General features: G+C 37.1%; 1 protein-coding gene across 2 annotated transcripts in view; it reads right to left on the bottom strand.

Moving 5' to 3' along the window:
- The window catches only part of LOC150022446 (coiled-coil domain-containing protein 150-like), an 82,379-nt gene that overhangs the window by 11,984 nt on the left and 48,096 nt on the right, over nt 1–22,299 (bottom strand). The window contains exons 15-21 of one of the 2 annotated variants that reach the window (XM_090268315.1): nt 19,775–19,858; nt 17,669–17,776; nt 12,410–12,538; nt 11,342–11,511; nt 9,832–9,925; nt 8,619–8,788; nt 7,563–7,689 (exon numbers count right to left, since the gene is read on the bottom strand). In XM_090268315.1, coding sequence (XP_090124441.1) covers nt 7,563–7,689; nt 8,619–8,788; nt 9,832–9,925; nt 11,342–11,511; nt 12,410–12,538; nt 17,669–17,776; nt 19,775–19,858 — 882 coding nt within the window. Of the gene's footprint in view, nt 1–7,562; nt 7,690–8,618; nt 8,789–9,831; nt 9,926–11,341; nt 11,512–12,409; nt 12,539–16,337; nt 16,641–17,668; nt 17,777–19,774; nt 19,859–22,299 lie in introns of those variants that run through there. The other variant, XM_090268316.1, reaches the window with a different exon arrangement.

Here is a 22,299-nt window from a genome sequence, read left to right as displayed (position 1 = left end):
CATACAAGCCGCACTTAAGAAGCCCATCTGCATTGCTGCCTCCTGAGACTCAACAGTTTGGCTGAACTAAGTGGTTGGGTTGGCGAAGTATGGGTTGGTCAATGGGCTTCATTTTAAAACTGGTCTCTCTTTTGCTTAAAATAACTTTCACCAAGGAGCTCCTTCCCGAAACTGCCAGCCTCTCCAGTGCAACCCTCTTCTTCTGACACTGAACCAGCCACAGACCTTAAGTCAGGAACCCCATGTGGCTGCCAGAGTTTATGGCCTAAAAGCTAATGTATCTGACATAAATCCAGTAGGGTGGCTAGGTCTTCACTTAGTGACAACTCCTCCTTCCCTAGAAAATCTAACTTCTCTCAGCTAGATCTCAGAAACACCTCAGAAAAGACCCCAGAATAATCAGCCAAGGTAAAAGTTTTTAAGGTATTAAACCTCAGACAGACCTTAGAGATAGAGACTGGATACGGGGATGCAAATGCTTGGGTAGAATGGGTCAAATTTACCGTTAAATCTCTGAATAAAAGCAACTGTTATGCTTGTACCACAGGGAGACCCCAGGCACAGGTTGTACCATTTCCACTAGGCTGGGACTCTGACCCCTCGGGAATGGCCTGTATGCTCGCTCTCTACCAGGATGAGAATGCATGGGGAAATGAGACTTGCAGAAGCTTGTCTCTCCTCTTTCCCTCTATAAGGAGTAATGGGACTCAGTCACTCCCTTCATACTCAGTGGGGCCCATGAATTACTCTTCTTGCCTCTCTAGGTGGGAAGCGAATTTGGGTACCCCTGTGGAAGAACTCCTAATATGCACTCATACCAGAAATGCGAGACAGCTTTACAGTGGGGCCGGCAACTATATTCCCCTCCGAATCCCCAGAACAGATGTCTGGTGGTATTGTGGGCAGAGGAGTCTCTGGAAAATCCTGCCTAACAGGTGGAGTGGAACCTGTGCCCTGTTCAATTGGCTATCCCATTTACCCTAGCATTTCCAAAAACCAATCCAGACTGCCCCTGTTAGGAAAAAAAAAAAAAGGTCAGTGGCACCTGGTGAATCCTATAATCCTCATATCTATAGTGACACCATTGGAGTCCCCAGAGGAGTTCCAGATGAGTTTGAAGCTAGAAATCAGATAGCAGCAGGGTTTGAGTCAGTGCTCTTCTGTTGATTAGATAAACTATATTTATTATAACCAACAGAGGTTTATCAATTATACTAGGAATACTATAGAAGGAATCGCTCAACAATTAGATGCCACCAGTTGAGTGGCTTGGGAGAACAGGATGGCACTAGATATGATGCTGGCAGAAAAGGGAGGTGTATGTGTAATGCTCGGGGGCAGTGTTGCACCTTTATCCCTAATAATACAGCCCCTGATGGATCTATCACTAAGGCCCTGCAGGGACTAACTATCTTAGCAAATAAACTGGCAGAAAACTCAGGTATTGACAATCCCATAACAGAATGGTTAGAAAATTGGTTTGGCAACTGGAAAGGAATAATCTCATCAGCTCTGGTATCCCTCATAGTGGTAACAGGCGTCCTCACAGCTTTAGGCTGCTGTATTCCATGCATCAGAGGTTTAGTTCAAAGACTAATTGAGACTGCACTAACTAAACAGATGCAGCAACTTTTCATAATCTCCTCCTCCGAGAGACCAAAGGGAATCCTAACCATGAGGAAGAAAGTCAAGAAATCCTCCTTAAATTTGGAGGAATAGAATGGTTTGAGTAGTCAATTTTCCAAAAGAGACAGGGGGAAATTGTTAGAAACAAGGTCATAGTGACTCCCAAACCAGTAGCAAAGTCATTGGTAACAAAAGGCAAATGTAATTGAAGGGTCTTAAGGGCAAATGTAATTAAAGGATCTCTGAGAAGGGAGTGGATAACATTAGCATATTCACAAATCACAATAGGGGCATTTAGATGAACGCGTTAGATTGTACCTCCGGAGTATCCAGTCATGGAGAAACGGGGAAGGAGGAGAGGGGAGGGGAAACTAGTTGCGTTAGGGTGGGGAAGCTAATCGCTCTCACTTTAGGGTGGCAATTTCAGGGTGGAGAAAATAATCACTTTAGGGTGGCAATTTCAGGGTGGGGAAGCTAAGACTATAAAACCAGGTTCCTTTGTCTAGTTGGCGCGCACATTCTCCTGGCTGTGAGGGTGCGCCTGGCTCTGCAGACTCGTGAATAAAGGCCTCGTTTTACTGCTCAAAAAAAAAAAAAAAAAAAAAAAAAAAAGAAGCTACACCATCGTCTCTCGAGACGGACGGCTGCCGACGACGACATATATGTATGTTATAAATGTGTGGGTTTTTTTTCCCCCTACCTCTGGATGTATTGCCAAAACTAATCTGCAAAGACTTGCATTTTACTGGTTTAAAGAAAATCAAGCACTTATATAAATCAAGTATAATTTGAGAAATGTAGAAGCTAACATGATCTAGGATAATCTTTGGTAATTAAAAGCTAGTTTAATTAAAACAGGTATGTCTTCGGAGTTACCAGAATTAATTTTTTTTTTTTTAATCTTCACCTGAGGACATTTTTTCATTGCTTTCAGGGAGAGAGACAAACATTGCCTCCCACACCCGTCCAGACTAGGGACCTAAGCACCAGAACAGGGATCAAACCCACAACCTAGGTATATGCCCAGACTGGGAATTGAACCTGCAACCCTTTGGCTATGGGACAAAGCTCCAACCAACTGAGCCACATGGGCCAGGGCAGAATTAAATATTTTTATTTTGCTTAGATTTACTAAAGGTCAAATCAACTCCTGTTATTTCTTACAGAATTTGTCAGCAAGAAATAGAAGATGATGGTTAACTGTTCAGATTACTCATGAACAGTTCATGAGCTATTAAACATAATTGTTAAGAATAGTGAATTAAATCGATGTAAGAAAAAAGTTGATAAATGAACATCTCAAAAATCATTTATACTTTAGGGTATGTCTACTTAAAAGTTTCCAAATCTTTTTTGGTAACTTTAAACCTTAAAATTACACCGAGATAGTTTAAATGATGGATATTCATTGAATTGGTAGATGATTTTCAAATAAGATAAAATACTGAAACATTACTGAATACATGTTTATCCACCTCTGTTTTCTTTTCCAGAGGAACTAAAGATGTTTTGTGGCAAGACTCTACCTCTAGAAAATATAGTGTATTTCTCAATTTGCCAATCCACAGAATTCTAGTGTAGACCACAACTGCTTAACTTTTAGTTTTCACTAGAAATGAAGGATTCTAAGGGTTAAGAATTCTAATCAACATATGCAATGAAAATGACTTAGAAATAATAAGGGTAAAAGGAAAAAACTGTGTATGAAAGTAAAATAATTGTTCCAGGAGGAGAAAGAAGAAAAGCACAGGACAAAATTTAGATGAATATTAAAGACAGTTGCAGGTTTGTGGAAAGGAAAGTTATGTGTTTCATGCTGGCTAAGAGTGGAAATGATTTAAGTTTTTAAGGAATGCCTTTTAATATCAAAAGTACACTGGTTCAAAATTAGGATTTGGTTTTTTCTCTCAGTGTAAATACAAAGATTTCTTGGACTATTGTTCTGGTCTTAAGAGACTATAAGAGGTCTTTGTTTGTTTGTTTGTTTTTAAACTTTTTGGCTAATCTACCTGGAAAGCAGAGATTCTGTGTCATAACAATACTGTGCTTCCCACTGTCTTTATCAGGTCTTAGAACACTTAAGAAAACCAGTCTTCTCAATATTATCATAAGAGCTAAGTTTTGTTCACAATTATGTAACCTTCTGTATTTGCCTTTAAAATCTTATATTGTTGGAGTGGTATCAGCATCATGGCAGAGTGGGAAGACTCCTTTGTATTTCCCCTTAAATCTACAACTAGACAAACATTTATAATCCAGAAAAGGTTCCTCTGCTCAGTACGCTAGCATGCCTGAGCTGTTCTTGCATCAGCATTTCTGAAGGTGGGCATATTAGAGGGTCCACGTGAGGCAGGACGGGGAAAGGACAGAGACAGTGCCCAGAGACGGGGGTCCCTGGCTGCTATAGCTGAGCCTGTGTCTCCCACACTGTGACCAGCAGAAGGTACAAGGGGCAGAAGCAGCATCGGCACCTGAGAATCCAGCTCCCTCCTCTGATTGATCTGATCATCTAAATAGGTATAGAAAAAGCACTTGACAAGATAAAACATACAATTATGATAAACTCTCAGTAAAGTGGGTGTAGAAAGACTGTATCTCAATTTAATAAAGGCCCTATATGACAAACCCTCAGCTGATATCATACTCAATGGTAAAAAACTGAAAGCTTTCCTTTAAGATCAGGCAAGACATGAATGCCCAGTCTTGCCACTGTTACTCAACACAGTACTGGAAGTCCTAGTCAGAGCAATCTGGTAAGAAATAGAAAGTATCCTAATTGGAAAGGAAGAAGTATAACTGTCAATATTTGTGGATAACTTGATTTATATATATATAAAACCCTAAATACTCCACCAAAAAACTATTAGGAAAAAAAATACAGTAAAGTTGCTGGATATAAAAATCAATATACAAATACCTATTATATTTCTATATACTAATAACAAAATATCACACTTATAGTCACAACAGAAAGAATAAAATACTTAAGGATAAACTTAATATACACTGAAATCTACAAGGTGTCATTGAAAGAAATTGAAGATGTAAAGAAAGGGAAAGATATTCCACGTTCATGGATTGGAATAATTAACACTGTTAAAATGTCCATATTATCTAAAACAATCTACAGATTCAATGCAATCCCTATCAAAATCCCAATGGCATTTTTCACAGAAATAGAACAAAAACTCTCAAATTGTATGGAAGCACAGAAGATCTCAAATTGCCAAAGCAACCTAAGAAAAAAGAACAAATAGAAGAAGTACCATACTCTGATCTCAAACTATACTACAAAGTGACAGTAATCAAAATAATACGACATTGGCAGAAACACACACACACAAACCAAAGGAACAGAATTCAGGACTCAGGAAAAAACATATACATATATGGGCAACTAATTTATGACAAAGGAGCCAAGAACATAAAATGGAGTAAGAGAGTAGGTCTCTTTAATAAATGGTGTTGGGAACACTGGCCAGCCATATGCAAAAGAGTTTTGATCACATCTCTCAGGTTGAGAGTCTATACAAAGGAGGGAATTGTTAAAAACTGTCAACAGGTCCGAAATGGAGTCGCTTATGCTAAGCCCTGTCACCAAATCAAGACTTAATTACAGTTTCAGCTCTCCCAGAAATGGAACCTTAAGCCAATCAATAATCAATTGTCTGATGAGCACTAGTTAGGTAATCCCCCTGATACACCTGTCATACCCTAAAGGAAAGTCACCTTGCAAAAACCAACCTGCTTTTTTGGCCTGGTGTAACTTCCTTGTCACCACTGACTTCTGCCTAGAAAAGTCTTTCAGACAGCTCCTTGGAGCTCCTTTTTATCTGCTGGACTGGATGCTTCCAATTCAAATTAATTTTTGTTCAAATAAACTTAAAATTTTTACTAGGCCTCAGTTTATCTTTTAACAGTACTTCAATCATTTTACATAGTTCCCCTCCTCCTCGTGTACCCTTAAATCAGTGCCCCTAGAAATTTAGAAAGAAGAGGTAACTGAGAAGGGAGAAGACAGGTATTCTCTATGGCTGGTAGAGAAGTCAGTTATTTGGACCTTTTCTGTCTACACTAGCTCGTGCCTTCAGATCCTGTCTTTACAGCACAGTGTTAATCTCTTATTACCCTCAACCAGCTACCTGTTAGATTTTCCACCAACACCTCAATTACAGCTTTGTCTAAAATTGGGTAAGCCCTAACAACTTACTTTGTACTTACTATGTTCAGGCACTGTGATAATTACTTTACATATATTTTCCAGTTTAACTCTCAAAACAAACCTGGAAAACAGCTATAATGATTTCCATTTTGTGATTAGGAAAACTGACTCTTAAGCCATTTGCACAGACAGTAAGTTAACACATTGCTAATAATAGAGGCAGAGCCGGGACTAGAAAGCAGTGAGCCCCAGTCCACCCCAGCTGCTGACCGCTCATGGATGCCACCCTGTGTTCTCCTGGCCTCACAGGTCCACAGTTTTCACTGATCCTTGTTAAAAGGATTTGGATATTCTGAACAGCTATCTTTGATTAAAGGCACCTTTTTATTTCCCACAGAATTTTCTTTTTATAACATTATTTATACAATGCTTTGCAATTTAAGGCACTGTATAAATAGCTGAATTAGATTTTGTGAATTGTCTCTACAAATTGTAATTGCTAAATGCACCAAATTTGGCAAAATACAGACCAGCTACCCCAACCAAGTCTTAGAATTATTTTAATTCCTCCCTCCCCTTTGCTCATGATATGACATTTAGTATCTGATTTTTTTAAAAAATTAAAACGACTGTTATTTAACTGTTCTCTATTTTTAATAGAACTACTTTGCTTGGCCCTAACCATCTAAAGCTCAAAGTAACTGTTCTAGTTTTCTTGAGCCTCTATGACTCCAGTTTCTCTTAAATCTTGCCTACTCTCCACTGCTCTCAGGTCAACCTTCCTAAAACTGTGCTCATACCATTACCTCCACCCACTCCATCTCGACCTCTCTCAGAAACCTCTGGTGCTCCACTTCTGCCTAATCGTTCCTGTCCAACATTCTGGTAGCCAAGGCCATCGCAGGTCCCATCTCAGACAGCCACTCTGTCTCAGCCATTTCCCAGTCTGCTCTGATCATCAGAGAGCGATCCTTTGCATTTGCTCACATGTCCTGTTCATTGGTGCCGAAGCTTGCTCGCCCTCTCACATTGGGTGCCTGTGCGCTCTGCCAGTCTCGATCCAGCTGCCCTTCTTCTATCATCCAACTAGTCCATAAAACAAGCTTATCCCAACTCTAAATTCCTTCAAAATCGTACACAGCCTCTAGGTCTCCGAGGAAAGCCCTCTGATGTTTCACTTTGTCTCATGTAAAGAACAGAGATCACAATTAAGCAAGGGTCATTTAGCACACCCAGGGCATGGGCCATGTATCTCCCACTGCTTTCACATGTGCCTCTCAGGATGTGAGTGAGGTGAACTGAGGAGACAGGTGATGTGATATGCATCTCTGACGACAGTCTCCTTATCCCTCTCCCCATTTAGTTATCACTCTCTGATGGCAAAGCTCCCAGCAAGGCTTCCTCCACCGGGCAGAGAATTGTGTACAGTAGTCCCTTTCTATATCGCAGTTCACTTATCGGAGCCTCACATTTAAAAAAATATTATATTTAATTATTTATCGAGGATTTTTCGCTGTATCATGGGATTTTGCGGTACTGTATGTTGTTAAAGTTACGTAGATTTAAGAGTGCAGAATAAATGTAAGGTTCCTACTTCGCGCGGGATCTAGAACGTAATACCGCGGTAAGTGAGGGAATGCTGTATAAGCAGCTATTTTTCTCTGTGTCAGTTTACAAACACAACAGAGACGGCTTGATTGCAAAGAGTAACTGCATCCAATAGCCAGTTCACGTCTTAAAAAGCACCCAGCTAGAGAGAAACTTGACTCCATACCTCAGCTATTTCCCGCTGTGTGGCTTTCTTTGCAGTGTCTCTCTCGGTTTGAAACTGCTTCCTTAGAGTTTCTAAGCGTTCAGCATGCAGTTCTGCCTCCATTTTGGATTCCTCAGCCATCTGTTCTCTGTTTTGAAAAAGACATAATCATCACCTTTAGAAGGTGGGGAGGTAAGAAAGACCTGGAGGGGAATGTGCAACTTTCCAAAAGGTGATTAATAAATGAGATCAGTCACCAGATGAACCTCACTGATAAGGATCTCATGGAAAGCAGCGTTACCTGCAGCATTAAAGAAAGTCCTTCAATATAAAGAGACCCAACCAAAGGAGTGAGACACATAGTCTTATTTTAACCAACAATAAATTCTTGAGCCAGCAACATTATGCCAGAATATAAAATTTGCAGAGATCACACATATGAAAAATACCTTCTCTGCTTTATCTTATACCTGCCTCCTATGTCAGTATGTTCACTACCTGAAAGGAATACAGATCTATGTGCACACTGCATTTCCCCTGGGTATAAATTTTCATGGAATGTTATTGATATTTAAATCATATTTACCTACATACAGCTGAAGACAAAACTTGAGTGGCTTGACCTGACCTTGATGGGTTTGACCTAACTAAACTCAGGCCCAAACTGACAATGGTCTAGCATCTCCTTAGACGGAGCCATCCCACTCCTGGATGGGAATAATCCTTCCAGGCTCTTGTTATTCCTTTTCCAAATCATGCTTTTAAAGGATACATAGGCTTTTAATAGACAAGCTTTGGCAGAAACATCAAGTGTCCCTTCTAGCCATTATTCATTCAATTTTGGTTTAATCCTCAAGTACAGAAGAAACCTGATACTAGACAAGGGAAGAGCTGAAAATGAGCATATCCTAGGCACTAATATCTGCTGTTGCTCAGCTATTCCTGGTTCCCTAACATGGCTCTGTTGGGAGGACGAGTTCACTAGGAGAAAAGGGCTTCAAGTGGTTTATACGAATAAGCCAAACTTGCTCTTCCAGAGGCTCTTCCCTAATTTCATTATGATTATACTGCTCTTACTTAAAGGTTTCCAAATTCTGTAGCTCAAGTTCCTTTTTCTCCAATTTCTCTTGGACATGGTCAAGCTTTGTTTGCAGGTGGTTATTTGCCTGGAGAGCTTGCTCCAGGCTCATTGCCATTTTCCTGTTGTCTTCTCTAGCTACATCTATAGCCTTCTGTAGAGGCTCCATCTGAAAGAGAGAAGAGGGCTTTCAATTCCACTGTAACCAATGCAAAAAGTCCGGAACACTGTATAGTCACTGCTTATCCTATAACATCAAGTGCCATTGAAGCAATAATTAGTTGGAAACAGAACCAAAGATTCCAGATGCCTGGAATATATATGTAAGAACTCACTATGAACATTGCTTTGGAGACTCTTAGAAGGCAATGGGAAGGGTATGCTCCACTGGTCACTAGAGAGCTTTGGAAAATAAAGCCAATGTAACTGATTCTAGTTTTTAAAATGTTTACAGTAGTTAAATTACCTTCCTGATCTATGACCTTCTGGTCTCACTGTCTACAGAGATAAGATCTGGCAACTGTTCTTTGTATATCCTTCCAGAAAAAAAACTTAATTTATATAAACTATCCACGTGTACTTTATATACATGCATATGTATCAATACATTTTCATGTGTGCACGCACCTGTAAGCACACACATGAGTATTTGTGTAATTCTAGTAGTGGGATCATTCTAGCAACTTTAAAAAAAAATTGATTTTTAGAGAGAGAGTGAAGGCGGGAGAGGGAGGGATGGAGAGAGGGAGAAAAGGAGAGAAAAACATTGATTTGTTGTTCCATTTATCCATGCATTCATTGGTTGAGTCTTGTATGTGCCCTGACTAGGGATTAAACCCGCAACCTTGATGTATGGAGACAACATTCTAACCAACTGAGCTACCCTGCCAGGGCTCTAGCTACTTCTGACTGAGGGTACAGTTATTCTCCAAGCCCTTTAACTTCTGCAATCATTTATGCATTAACAAATGAAAAGAATGTGAACCATATAAGACAAAAAGCACTGGACATAATTTTGGTCCTGGTTTTCTAGTAAATGATTCCATGTAAGATTGCAGGTCCATTTTCTAACTGTAAATATGTCACTGTCCAAAACTCAGACTTGAATGAAAAGGAAATTTACCTGATTGTTTTACTCTATTTTTTCCAAAAGTGCACTATCCCAATAAAACCAAACACTTGAGTGTTATCAGTAACAACGACCTGGCATACCTCACTGCTGTGCTGGGCATCCACGATGAGCATCCTGGCCTGCCACTGGTCCAGCTCTGCTTCCAGCTTCTGCACTCTCTGCTGATTCAGAGCCCTGCAGGTGCAAGCACAGAAAGAGTGGCTAGAGACCAGAGCTATCTAGGAATGATGCCACTGGGAGTCACAGGGCACTTTCCTTCCAAGAAGCTCCAGTAGCATATGTAGTGGGCTCCAGGCGCTCAGAATATCTGAGAGCGGCCAGGTGACAGTAAGTAGCCTCAGCTTCAGGTTAAGAAATGAAGACTCCTATGAACGAAAAACTTGTCCCAGCGATGGGACAAGTCAGACTTGATACATTAAGCCAGAGATTTTCAACCAGTGTGCCCTAAGAATTTTTAAAATATGCAATATCTGACTATTTAGTCAGAGGCACTGACATCTTCTCCCTTGGATTGTTAAATAAAGAAATGACAAGAGCCAGCATGACAACAGTCATCCAGTGTGAATCAAAATTATACCTACTGTTTTTCAAATCAGAAAAAAAATATATAATTTTTGGTGTGCCACAAAAGTTTAGTGATTAGTTTATGTGTGCCATGAGGTGAAAAAAGGTTGAAAATTGCTCCATTAAGCTATCAATACATGTCAAAAACTAACATACGAGCTGGTAATGTTATGTTATATAACATATGAATTACTATAAATTTTTATACTAGTAAATATATACTGATATATACACACACATATATATATTCACTAGTACAAAAATGTATCACCTCTATATGGATTAACTTACTGTTGAGATTTCTGCTTTTAAATACAACAGCTACCTAGAATTTTATTGTGAATGGTAAACAATATTTTTATTACCATTCCCTCGAATTTTCTTTTTAAGTGCAGAAGTAATATACATTGATAATGTGTAAAAAATAAAAATAAGTACAAGGAAGAATATAAAACTCACTTGTTCTCTCATAACATAGAGGCAATATGCACCACTAAGACACACATTATGATATATTTTAGAGACCTTATTAAACTCAGATCATTTATTCATTAACCTAAAAGGGAAACTTTTATGTAATTTTTGAAACATTTGGAAGGAGTTTACTTCTAAAACATGGCTAGAAGTAGTTCTCAGAATGATTCATCTTTAAATAGGATGCTAATAAATGGATAATTCAAACTCAAGTAGGCACTTAGCTTCAGTTATCTTGACCACTGCAATTCTGTAGATCCAAGGATAAGTTTAAAGGTGTAGAAAATAGCAAGGGTAAAACATCGTATATCACATGAATTTCTAGAATGCGTACTCCTTTACATCACTACAGAAATGTAAGAATTTTTAATTTCTAGAAATCATGTTAATTTATAATTCCAGATTTTCCTAACTTTAAACTAGTTCTTTTACAGATTTGTTTTTTGCAAAGGAAGTAATATAATGTGACTTGGTTTCCTGACTTCACACTGCTCCTTACTACAGTGCAGCAGAAAAATACAAGTACAAAGACAGAAAAATAATCTCCAGTACCTTTCTTTCTTGAGGCCTGCAATCTCTGAATCCCTGTGCCCAAGCTCTATTCGTGCTTTTTCCAGAGCACCTTGCATCTTACTGTGAGAAGCCAGCACATTCTCCAACATGATTGTAACTTTGCAGTTGTCTTCTTCAGCTTCTGCCAACTGTTGCTGAAAGTTTCCCACCTAATAGAAAATGAAACCAGACAAAGACATTTGATTCTTTCCAGTTATTCTGCTGCTGCTGAGTCTATTACTTCTAGATAAAGAGTATGGAAAGCAGGCATGGTAGAATTTTAAGAGAGAGAATTAAAGTGTATTTTACTTTTATTTTCTTAAGTTATCGTGACTTTAAGAAAAAGAAAACTAGACCCCAGAACCTATGGATCCTACGGAGAACTCTGAGGTGCTTCCCAACTACTGGCATGCACAGCCCATATTATCAGCTAGAGACACTGGGATCAACAACTTCCTGGGTCTAGAGGTGGTCTCAGACTGGCCTGCTCTGGGCCTGGTCAGCTCTCATATGATGGGAGCACAAGAGGAGACCACTTCTGAAGCTCATCAGAATTATCTCAGGATTAAAGACCATAAGAGAAAGTGGTAGCTGCTGAAAAATGATGTAACTCACAGCCCTCTTCTGTGAGGCAAAATCTCGAAACTGCTGTCAAGGAGTTTGGGATGTGACCTCTGTTTTCACTAAGTACACATGATGTTCAAGTAGAAAGCACTTAATGATTTAATTTAACATGAAATAACAGCAGTTACTATCATGTTCATAAAGCATAAGTAGGCAGGTTATTACCAAGATCATACATGTTTCAACAGAAAAAAATGACAATTTTTTCTTTTGATTATTTTAAGACAGGAAGTTGAAAAAATTGGGAGTTAAATCATGCCTAAAATTTTTAAAGAAAACATTTTAAAGTGCTTCTAAAGTTTTCTTTAGGAAAAAAAAACCCTCATCTGAATCAATGTTCATTGTTTCTTACTAAAGGTAACAAGAAATGAAGGAATACGGCTTGTGAAAGATTTCCTAAGTGCCTCGCCCAGTAAGAGACTTTCCGCAAGCACTGATGCCCACCTTCTTGTTCTCCCTGTCCTCCAAAGCCTTGAGGTCCCCTTTCAGCTTCTGACTCTCTTTCAGAGCTGCATCACGACACTTCAAGACTCGGGACAGCTCTACTTCGTTCATTTCTAGAATGGATTTTACCTTAGTAGAAGAAAAGGGAACAATTAATGACCTTTCAAAAGCACGATAAATTGGCCTTTAGAGTAAGACACAGCACTTTAGAAACCAAAGTTAAAATGTTTAACTAAATATGCTTATTTACTATTATAAATAAAACCAGCTTTACTAGCTGTTTTTCCCTTTAAAGAAAACGCCAATGCAAAAAAGTAAATTTGTGTGAATAAACACGAGCAAACCTAATATATGACAATCTCCATGGAAGTACAGAATAAGGGATAAGGGAAGTAAGACTATGAAGTAACATATAAAATGGGGAGGGAGACTGATTATCATGGAATTTAAAAATGTAACATCATGCACAAACTAATAAAAGCAAAGATAAATAGGTACTAAATAGTGTCAAGAAAATAGTGTCATAAAAGAAAAAATCCTAATCAGAAGTATTATATTTTATATCCTTGAAACACTCTGATGATATCTACACAATCATTTCAGATGATCTTCATATTTTAAATACTACTTAAAAAAATATTTTATTTTGAAATAATTATAGACAGGATGTTGTAAAAATAGCCAGTGCAAATAGTGCCATGTACTCTTCACCCTGCTTCTAACAGTGACATCTTGTATTGCTGTAGAGTTTAACATCAAAACCAGGAAACTGACTTTGGTACATTACTGTTTAACTAGATTAACTAGACTACAGAACATACTCAGTTTCACCATTTTTTTAACCTGCATTCATCTCTGCATGTGTGTGTGTATGTTATGTGCACACATGTCTATGTAATTTGATCCCATGCACATCATCACCATTGCCTCCATCAAGACATAGAACTGCTCCATCACCACAAAAAATTCTCTTGTGCTACTTCTTTGTATTCACACCCTCCCCCCATCCCATCCCGTCCCCTGATAAGCACTGATTTGTTCTCTAGCTCCATAGTTTTGTCCTTTCAAGAATGTTATTTTAAACAATTTAATATAACTTTTGTATAAGTAATATTCACATTATTCTTTTTTAATAGCTTTACTGAGGTACAACTGACATACAATAAGCTGAGAATACTTAAATGTGTACAATTTTGACATATGTATAAACTCAAGACAATAATCAAGATAATGAATATGTAAACATCATCCCAAAACTTTGCTTCTGCTTCTTTGTAATCTCCTTTCCGTCTCTCCCTGTTCCTACACCTGCACCCAAGCCAACCACTGATCTGTTTTCTGTCACAATAGTTATTTTCTAAATTTTTATATAAACGAAATCATATTGTATATGCTCTTCCTTGATTGGCATCTTTCACTCAGTATAATTGAAATTCATTCAATCTTTTGCATGTATCAGTAGTTCATTCCTTTCTGTTGCTGAACAGTATTTTATCATATGGATATACCACAATTACTTACCCATTCACCTGCTGGACCCTTGAGATGTTTCCAGCTTTAAGCTATTACAAATAGAGCTGCTGTGAGCACTGTGTGCAAATCTTTGTGCAGACATATGTTTTCATTTATCTTTGGTAGCTACTTAGGAGTAAAATGGCTGGATCATATGGCAGTAGTATGTTTCACTTTTAAAGAAACTACCAAATTACTTTCCACAATGGCTGTACCATTTTACATTCTCTTCAGCAGTGTATGAGAATTCCAGCTACTCCACATCCACATTAACACTTTGTATGATCAGTTTTTCAATTTTAGACATCCTAGTAGTTGTGTGGTAGTAATGACTGATGTTTAACATTTTTTAAGTGCTTATATACTATCCATATATCTTTTTTTGTGAACTAGCTGTTCAAATACATTGTCCATACTTTTTATTGGGTTTTCTTCTTAATGAGTTTTGAGAGTTTTTAATACATCCTGTAGACAAGGCCTTTCTCAGACATGTGATTTGCAAATATTTTCTCCTAGTCCATAGCTTATCTCTTTATTCTCTTAACAATATCTTTGAAAAGCATAAGCTATCAATTTATCAATTTTTTCCTTTATGGACTGTGCTTTTGATGTCAAATCAAAAAACCTTTGTGTAACCCAAGATCACAAGATTTTTCATCTATGCTTTCTTGTAGGTTTTATAGTTTTAGGTTTTATATTTAGGGCTCTGATCCATTTTGAGTAAATTTTTATATATGGTATCAGGTAGGCTGAAAAGTTTCTGTTTGTTTTCAGATGTGGCTATCTGATTGCTCCGTCACCATTTGTTAAAAAAAAAAAAAAACCCACACCATCATTTCTCTATTTTTGTTGAAAATGAAATGTTCATAAAATTAATTATTTTGTATAGGTAGCACATTTATTTTATTCTTAAGGCACAAAAGGGTAAAGTGAAATCTCCCAGTCACCCAGTCTTCATCAAAAATAATATTGCCTATTTATTACAATTCATTTTAGAGATATTCTATGCACTACAAGTGAGTACCTATGTATGTATAGTTGACCCTTGAACAACAAGAGTTTGAATTACACAGGTCATGTAATTCATATATCAAATAGCTATCTTCAAGTAGTATTCCAAACCATGACTACACCATGATTTATTTAGCCAGTTTCTTACTGATGGAAATTTTGGTTGCTTCCCACCTGTGGTTAACAAACAATACTCCAGTAAGTGATCTCATAATCATGTCATATGTATAAGCTAGTATATTTCTAGGAAAAAAGTTTTAGAAGCACAGTACAATTGTGGAGTAAAGTGACAAATATTGCCAAATTGCTTTCCATATGAGCTTACTGTTTTATACTCCCAAAAGCAACAAAGAAGAATGCCTTTTCTCCATATCTTCCTCAACATTATTACACTTCCTTAAAACTTCTCACCTCTAACATTTAAGATACTTTAACTTTTTCTGTAAGGATCCAAGAATAGTACAAAGGATGCCAACTTCTAGATTCTGAAAACCTTTTTTTTTTAGAAAAGAAAGAATATAGTTGACCATTGAACAACACATGTTTGAAGTGCATGGGTCCCCTTACACACAAATTATTTTCAGTAAGTACCTGGACTGTTTTTGATGCCATGCTGGGAGTCCGTGGATGTGGAGGGCTGACTACATGCATTGATCTATGCCATTTTATATAGGGGACTTGAGCATCTGTGGATTTTGGTATCTGTGGAAGATCTTAGAACCAATGCCCCGTGGATACCAAGGGACAACTTAAATTTTGGAAAAGCCAGAAGTTAGATGCAGACTTTTGATTGTGCAGGGGGTTGACACTTCTAACTCACACGTTGTTCAGGGCTCAACTGTATAGTTTTCACAATTCTACTAGTGTTTCTAAAATATATATATATGAAACATTTTGCTAGTGAGCAAAAATGTTTACAGAAAGGATCTAAATAGTAGCCAACTCTAGAAGACAAACTGTAGTACATTCAAAGTTTAAGGAACAAGCAAAGATGGATATTCTAAAAAGTTTTCTTTGGAAAATACTTTCTGACATTCGAGTTCTTAGGGCTTCTATTAATGTATTTCTCTTTTAAAATCAAACTTCACGCATACGTCTTAACGCGAACATTAAGATTAGGTAAATAGACATTTTGAATTAAAAAAACATCAAAATTAAATTTTAGAAAATCCCAGTGGTTACTATTATGCCAAATCTGGTATTTTCTATGTCTAAAACCAAAAATTATGTGATAGCCAGAATGATGGTTTCGATCTGTATCATCAGTTTTCCCTATTTTTGAAGAACCGAATTCCCTGTTGTTACTCATACCTCCAAAGATTATCTTTCTGGATTGTTATTACTATTCTTCATTGTTGTATACATCTGAAATTTCCTTATGATTTAATTTGTAGTCTTCACTTACCAAATCCCGTTTAAGAAAATCTGATGACTCTTCATTTTTACATGGTCTTGACGCAAGAATGTCTATTTTACCTTCCATGGTTTTAATAGCATTCAAAAGAGTCTTTAGAGAGATTCTAGAGTCGCTAGACTCCTGAGAAGATCTCTCGTAAGTCAGGGTAGGTGCAAAGGTCACACGGCGTGTAGAGTTTGGAATAACACTGGGTAGACCAACTGATGTTCTTTCCTTTACATTGGGTCTACAGCTTCCAAGGGATTTCAAAGATGAAGGCCTCTCTGGAGATTTCCTTCTTCTTGGAGGCATGATCAATTAAAAACAATAAAATCAACTAAACCTAGAGTTATTTTCAAAGAATGTTCCTTCTACGAGGAGGAACAACACAATGTTCTACATGAAGCCACAGTAGAAAATACAATTTGAAAATGGGTTCTGTTGCTTTCCGAATGAAGAAGCACAGAAGCAGACCTTAATCAAATTCCTCGTTGGGAGTGTATCTAATGAGGCCCTCTTTACCAGTACAGTCAGATGGTTAGAACCCTAACAGAATTCCATTTGGAACACATTCTAGTTCCTTGGTTACCAAAGGTACACATACACAATTGTTATAGCTCCAGAAGTTACATATATTTATAGAGAGTGTCAAAGATTTTTTGAAAGTTATATACATGGTAAATTTGTAAATCATTGAAATAAATCACTTTCTTTCAGTAACACATTCCTGGATTATTTTCCTCACAAAATATTTTATTTTTCTTATTTATCAAACTTTCTCTATTCATTTGTTAAAATGTTACATGACCTACCAAAAGCTTTCAATCTAAAAGTCACCATGCTGACAAGTAAGCACCAGCTCTACTAATAGTTCTTTCAAGTAAGTAGTCTGTTGCAGGTGTATCCTGATGCCTGTAATTCAAAAATCAAAGACACTTGTTTCTCACATCTACCAAAAGTTTTAAGGCTCAAATTTGAAAAAACCACTTCCTCTATGAAAGCTTTTCACCATGCTTTGATTATAATGTACTTCCTATGAATGCTCATAGCACAACCTATTTTGTATCTAAAAGGCATATTTTCTATTCTATAATAAAGTTTATTGAGCACATTTCTAAGCCTCAAATTAGAGCACAAGCAAGTTGAATGTCCCAGTCCTGCTTCAGGCATCTTTATGAATTCCTCTATGGCTTAGCAGAACCTTGTACTTACGGGGTATTTAAAAAAATTCTTGTTGAATCAAGTGACAGAATATTAATCTTTCTGGAATTGTATGGTAAGGCAGATAAAAGGCATCAATTTCTTAAACACAGCCATCTGTTTGTAGCTATTAGTCACACCTGAGTATATTTGCCCTCTAGAGCCTTATTCAACTTCGGTAGATGATCATTCTGTGAACGGGTTTCCATGAAAGACTGTAGCTGTTCTTCTAGCTGCTTAACTTTTATCTAGAGAAAAAAACAGAAGAATAATTAAAGAAGCCTCATTAATAAAATATATGTGTATATACTCCAAAAGGAAAAAAAAGATGTCACAAGTTTTGCAAAAAATATTATACAGGAAATCCTTAAAACTTGTAAAAAGTAATCTTAAGGTTTTCTAATCATGTAAAGAATGCTATTCCAACTCAAACACATACCTATTTCAACAGCTAAAAGTAAGCTATATCCATTTACACATACAGGGATAATTCATTTGGCTTCTACTGCTTATGGAAACTCCAAATTAACATGACTCATGAATATAACAGTGATATTTTGTAGGTAATAAATTTCAATTTTAAAGGAATTGTGGTATATAGTATTCAAAAAAATTTTGAATATAGATAATTAGAATTGTCAAGATGCAAGAAGGAGACAGTCTTCTATTTTTACTGACAGAATTACAAAAGTTGAATATATGGAATTATACACTGAATTATATTTGAAAACTCATAAAAATGACTACTCACATCTTTGTCTTTACAGAAAATTATCATTTGGGGAGAGAAAAATCATTAATATTTACTCACAAAACTCCAAATTGTATGGTTTTCTACATTTTCCCTTTTACTCCCAACTCTCTCATACAAATTAAAAATTAACATTACTTGAGACTATACTTGAATCAAGAAAAATTTCATCTAAATTTTTTTATTTAAATCAATTTTTTCCTCTCTTGATATCTTCTTGTTTCCGACTTCTGGAGGGTAAATACCCTTTGGCTGCAGCTACTGGACATTTCAAGAACTGTTAAAATTTAAGTGCCAATAAATTTTTTTGAAAGGCTGCACGGGGAACACATTCTGTCTCAGGAAATGTCTATTGTTTAATCAGCAGGATTGTCCTTTCTCTCATACTTGCCTATTTCTGTCGCTCTTTTCCACAGTGTACAGTATTAAAACATGTGCTGTGGCTCCCCCAAGCCATTAATAAAAATTAACCTTTTTTTTTTCATTTAAAGTTCAGAATTAAAATGGCTGCCTCTAAAGGAAGGTACTGATGAAACAATTATTCTCATTTTAAACATAAGCAAACTGTTAACCTATAGAACCCAATGGAAAATGGACTGATTAACTCTGAAGACTTTCAGATGTGTCTCTCTTCAAGCTAAACAGAGTATCCTTATACCACAATATTTCTCAGATTACCTCAGCCTCCGAGGTACTCAACAGCATGCCCTAAAACCTGTCAGACAGCATGTTCTTATCTATAAAGCACTTTAATTTTTATATTGAGCTTCTTATGTGGCAGGATATCTAATTCAGAACATTCAAATGGGAAAGAACATAGAAGCAAATAAGTACTGCTGCCCCAGAGACCTGGTGTTTCTGTGTCCTTAATATCCAAGCAGAGTCTATAGCTGGCTTATCAGCCAGTCTCAGGAATCGCAGTGACTTAGCTCATGAGTTTTTAAAACTCCCCAGGTGAGTCTACTGTGTAGGTAGGGCTAAGAACCACTGCTTCTATTGGAGCTGGTTTAAAGGCTGGCCTAGCTGTATCAGTGGCAAGCTTCCTGCTCTGTGGGTACTGCAGGGACAGAACCCCAAAGCAGCAAAAAAAGAGTATCATCCCATTCACTCAAGTCTATTCTATTGCCTCAGAGTACCGATTTCCAGGGTTATTTCTTTTTAGGAATCTTACAAAATTTCAACAAAAAAGAGAACACAGGCTCTCTATACAGTTTCTGTAAATGACCATGCATTGAATAGTTATAATAAAACGTCAGAGAATCACAGAGTGGACTTCGGCTTCAAAATTTTAGGTTTCAGCATTATATTATAGGTATGTGAATAGAGGTCACCTAAATTTTAATGCCGTAACAAACTTAGGGAAGTTCAAAGGCTTGTCCAAAGTCATCAAATGAGTAAATGACAGGCTAGGTGCACTCAAAATTGAGCAATATTTAGTTTCATAATTGATATTAAAAAGTTAAAACAATAAAAATCAGAAGATAAAATCTTATACCTGGAGTTTTCCCTTTTCATAGGTCAGTTTATTTTCACTCTCAGTAATTTTTCCCAAGACCTTTTCCACCTGTTGTTGAGCAACCTGATAAAGCAAACACAGATATCAGTACCTCTAGGCATAGAATGAAATAATCATTTTTGTTTTCAAACAAGTATTTATACCCTTACCATTTCTATAATAATGAAACCAGGATTCATATTTATTGGCTACTGCTGCCCCTTTGTCTTTCCCCAGATAGCCAATCATGGTGCTAATATGCAACATGTAGCGAGACAGCTAAGGAAAGTGTGTCTTAGGAGCCCCAGAGTTTGCTCTTCTTGGATCAGTTCTATGTTTGTTACACTAATTATTCCTTTGTAGTTGCTATACCACCCAGATGTAGGGTGGTTGTATCTGTGGTTACAGATACACAGTTTGAGGATTATATCGTTCTCGATGAAAAGGACAGCTACAAATAATCGTCACCACTCGGACAGTAGGAGGTGCTTCAGTTATCATTAGGAAAAGGCTGTTTAAAAAACATATCTGAAAACACAATAGGAACATTTATTGGGAACACAAAACACTGTTTGGATCAAACACTGAACACAGTGTGATCTGGGCCAAACATTACCGAAGGCTGTATATTTTGTGAAATTACATATTTTTGTCATTAAAACAGCCTTTGAGAATGACATTTTTCCAAGTCTTTTGCCTCAAACTTTGTCAGAAAAAATAAGTATAAAATGGTGTTTTCTTCTATTAAATTTTAGGTGTTGTTGGTACTTCAGGAACAATATTAGTGTTTGAATATGGAAAATTTTACCCTCCATAATCAATTTCAGTGTTATATTTTAATTACAGGAAATATTTTATTTGCCATATGTCAAAAGTATCTTCACAAATCAACTGTGTGGATAATACAGACACAAGCAAATGTGACTGAGAACACAAATTTTTCATCACTCAGGCCGACTAGCTGCAGTGAATCTGGAGTTTAAAATCTTGATAAAGATTGACATAAGTCACTATTTCTGGCTTACATTTGCTTAATTTGTGAATAATAGAACAGGGAGTCTTTTAAGCATTTCAAACCAAATAATTTAGCCTTCTGTTTTATGTTCAACTTTGGGCAAATGGATGAAGATGAAACCACATACGTAGGGATATTAATTTACATACAGGATAGTCTTCACCATCTCTGACAGTTAGAGCTATTTTTTCAAAAATACATTTTATTTGCTATGCAATTACAGTTGTCTCAATTTTTCCACCTTTGCTCCCCTCCACCTGCTACCCCCCATTCTGTCCAGCACACCTGCTCCACTTAGTTCATGCCCATAGGCCATGCATATAAGTTCTTTGGCTTCTCCATTTCCTATACTATTCTTAACATCCCTATCTATTTTGTTCCTACTGATTTGTATCTTTTTTTTTTTTGGCTTACAGTGTGTGTGTGTATTTATATATTTATATATATATTTTTAAAGTACATTTTATTGGTTATGCTGTTACAGTTGTTCCAATTTTTTCCCTTTGCTCCCCTCCGCCCAGTACCCCCTTCCATCCAGCAGTCCCTCTCTCCTTAGTTCATGTCCATGGGTCGTACATGTAAGTTCTTTGGCTTTTCCATTTCCTTTACTATTCCTAACTTCCCCCTGTCTATTTTGTACCTACCAATTATGCTTTTTAATCCCTGCACCATTTCCCCTTTCTCCCCCTTCCCCCTCCCAGCTGATAACTCTCAAAATGATCTCCATGCCTATGATTCTGTTCCTATTCTGGTTGTTTGCTTAGTTTGTTTTTGTTTTTATTTTTTAGATTCTGTTGTTGATAGTTGTGAGTTTGTTGTCATTTTTAAAAAAATATTTACTTATTTGTTTGTTTATTTATCTTTTTATTTTTAGAGAGGGGAAAGGAGAAAGAGAGAGAGAGAAACATCACTGTGTGGTTGCCTCTCGCTCGCGCCCCCAACTGGGGACCAGACGTACAATCTAGTAATGTGCCCTGACTGGGAATCGAACCAGCGACACTTGGCTCGCAGGCCGATGCTCAATCCACTGAGCCACAGCAGCCAGGGCCAAGTTTGTTGTCATTTTAATGTTCATAGTTTTGATCTTCTATTTCTTAAGAAAGTCCCTTTGACATTTCATGTAATAATGGCTTGGTGATGATGAACTCTTTTAGCTTTACCTTGTCTGGGAAGCACTTTATCCGCCCTTCCATTCTAAATGATAGCTTTGCTGGATAGAGTAATCTACGTTGTACATCCTTGCTTTTCATCACTTTGAACACTTCTTGCCAGTCCCTTCTAGCCTGCAAAGTTTCTTTTGAAAAATCAGCTGGTAGTCTATGGGAGCTCCTTTGTAGGTAACTCTCTTCTTTTATCTTGGTGCTTTTAAGATTCTCTGTTTATCTTTAACATCTGTCATTTTAATTATGATGTGTCTTGGTGTTGTCCTCTTTGGGTCCAACTTGTTTGGGACTCTCTGTGCTTCCTGGATTTGCATGTCTATTCCCTCTGCCATATTAGGGAAGTTTAC

Source organism: Furipterus horrens, unplaced genomic scaffold, assembly GCF_987537825.1.
Source record: "Furipterus horrens unplaced genomic scaffold, mFurHor1.1.pri manual_scaffold_1, whole genome shotgun sequence".
In the NCBI taxonomy this organism is placed as follows: Eukaryota; Metazoa; Chordata; class Mammalia; order Chiroptera; family Furipteridae; genus Furipterus; species Furipterus horrens.
Note: the sequence above shows the minus strand (reverse complement) of the source record. Positions and strands in the feature narration are given on the sequence as shown.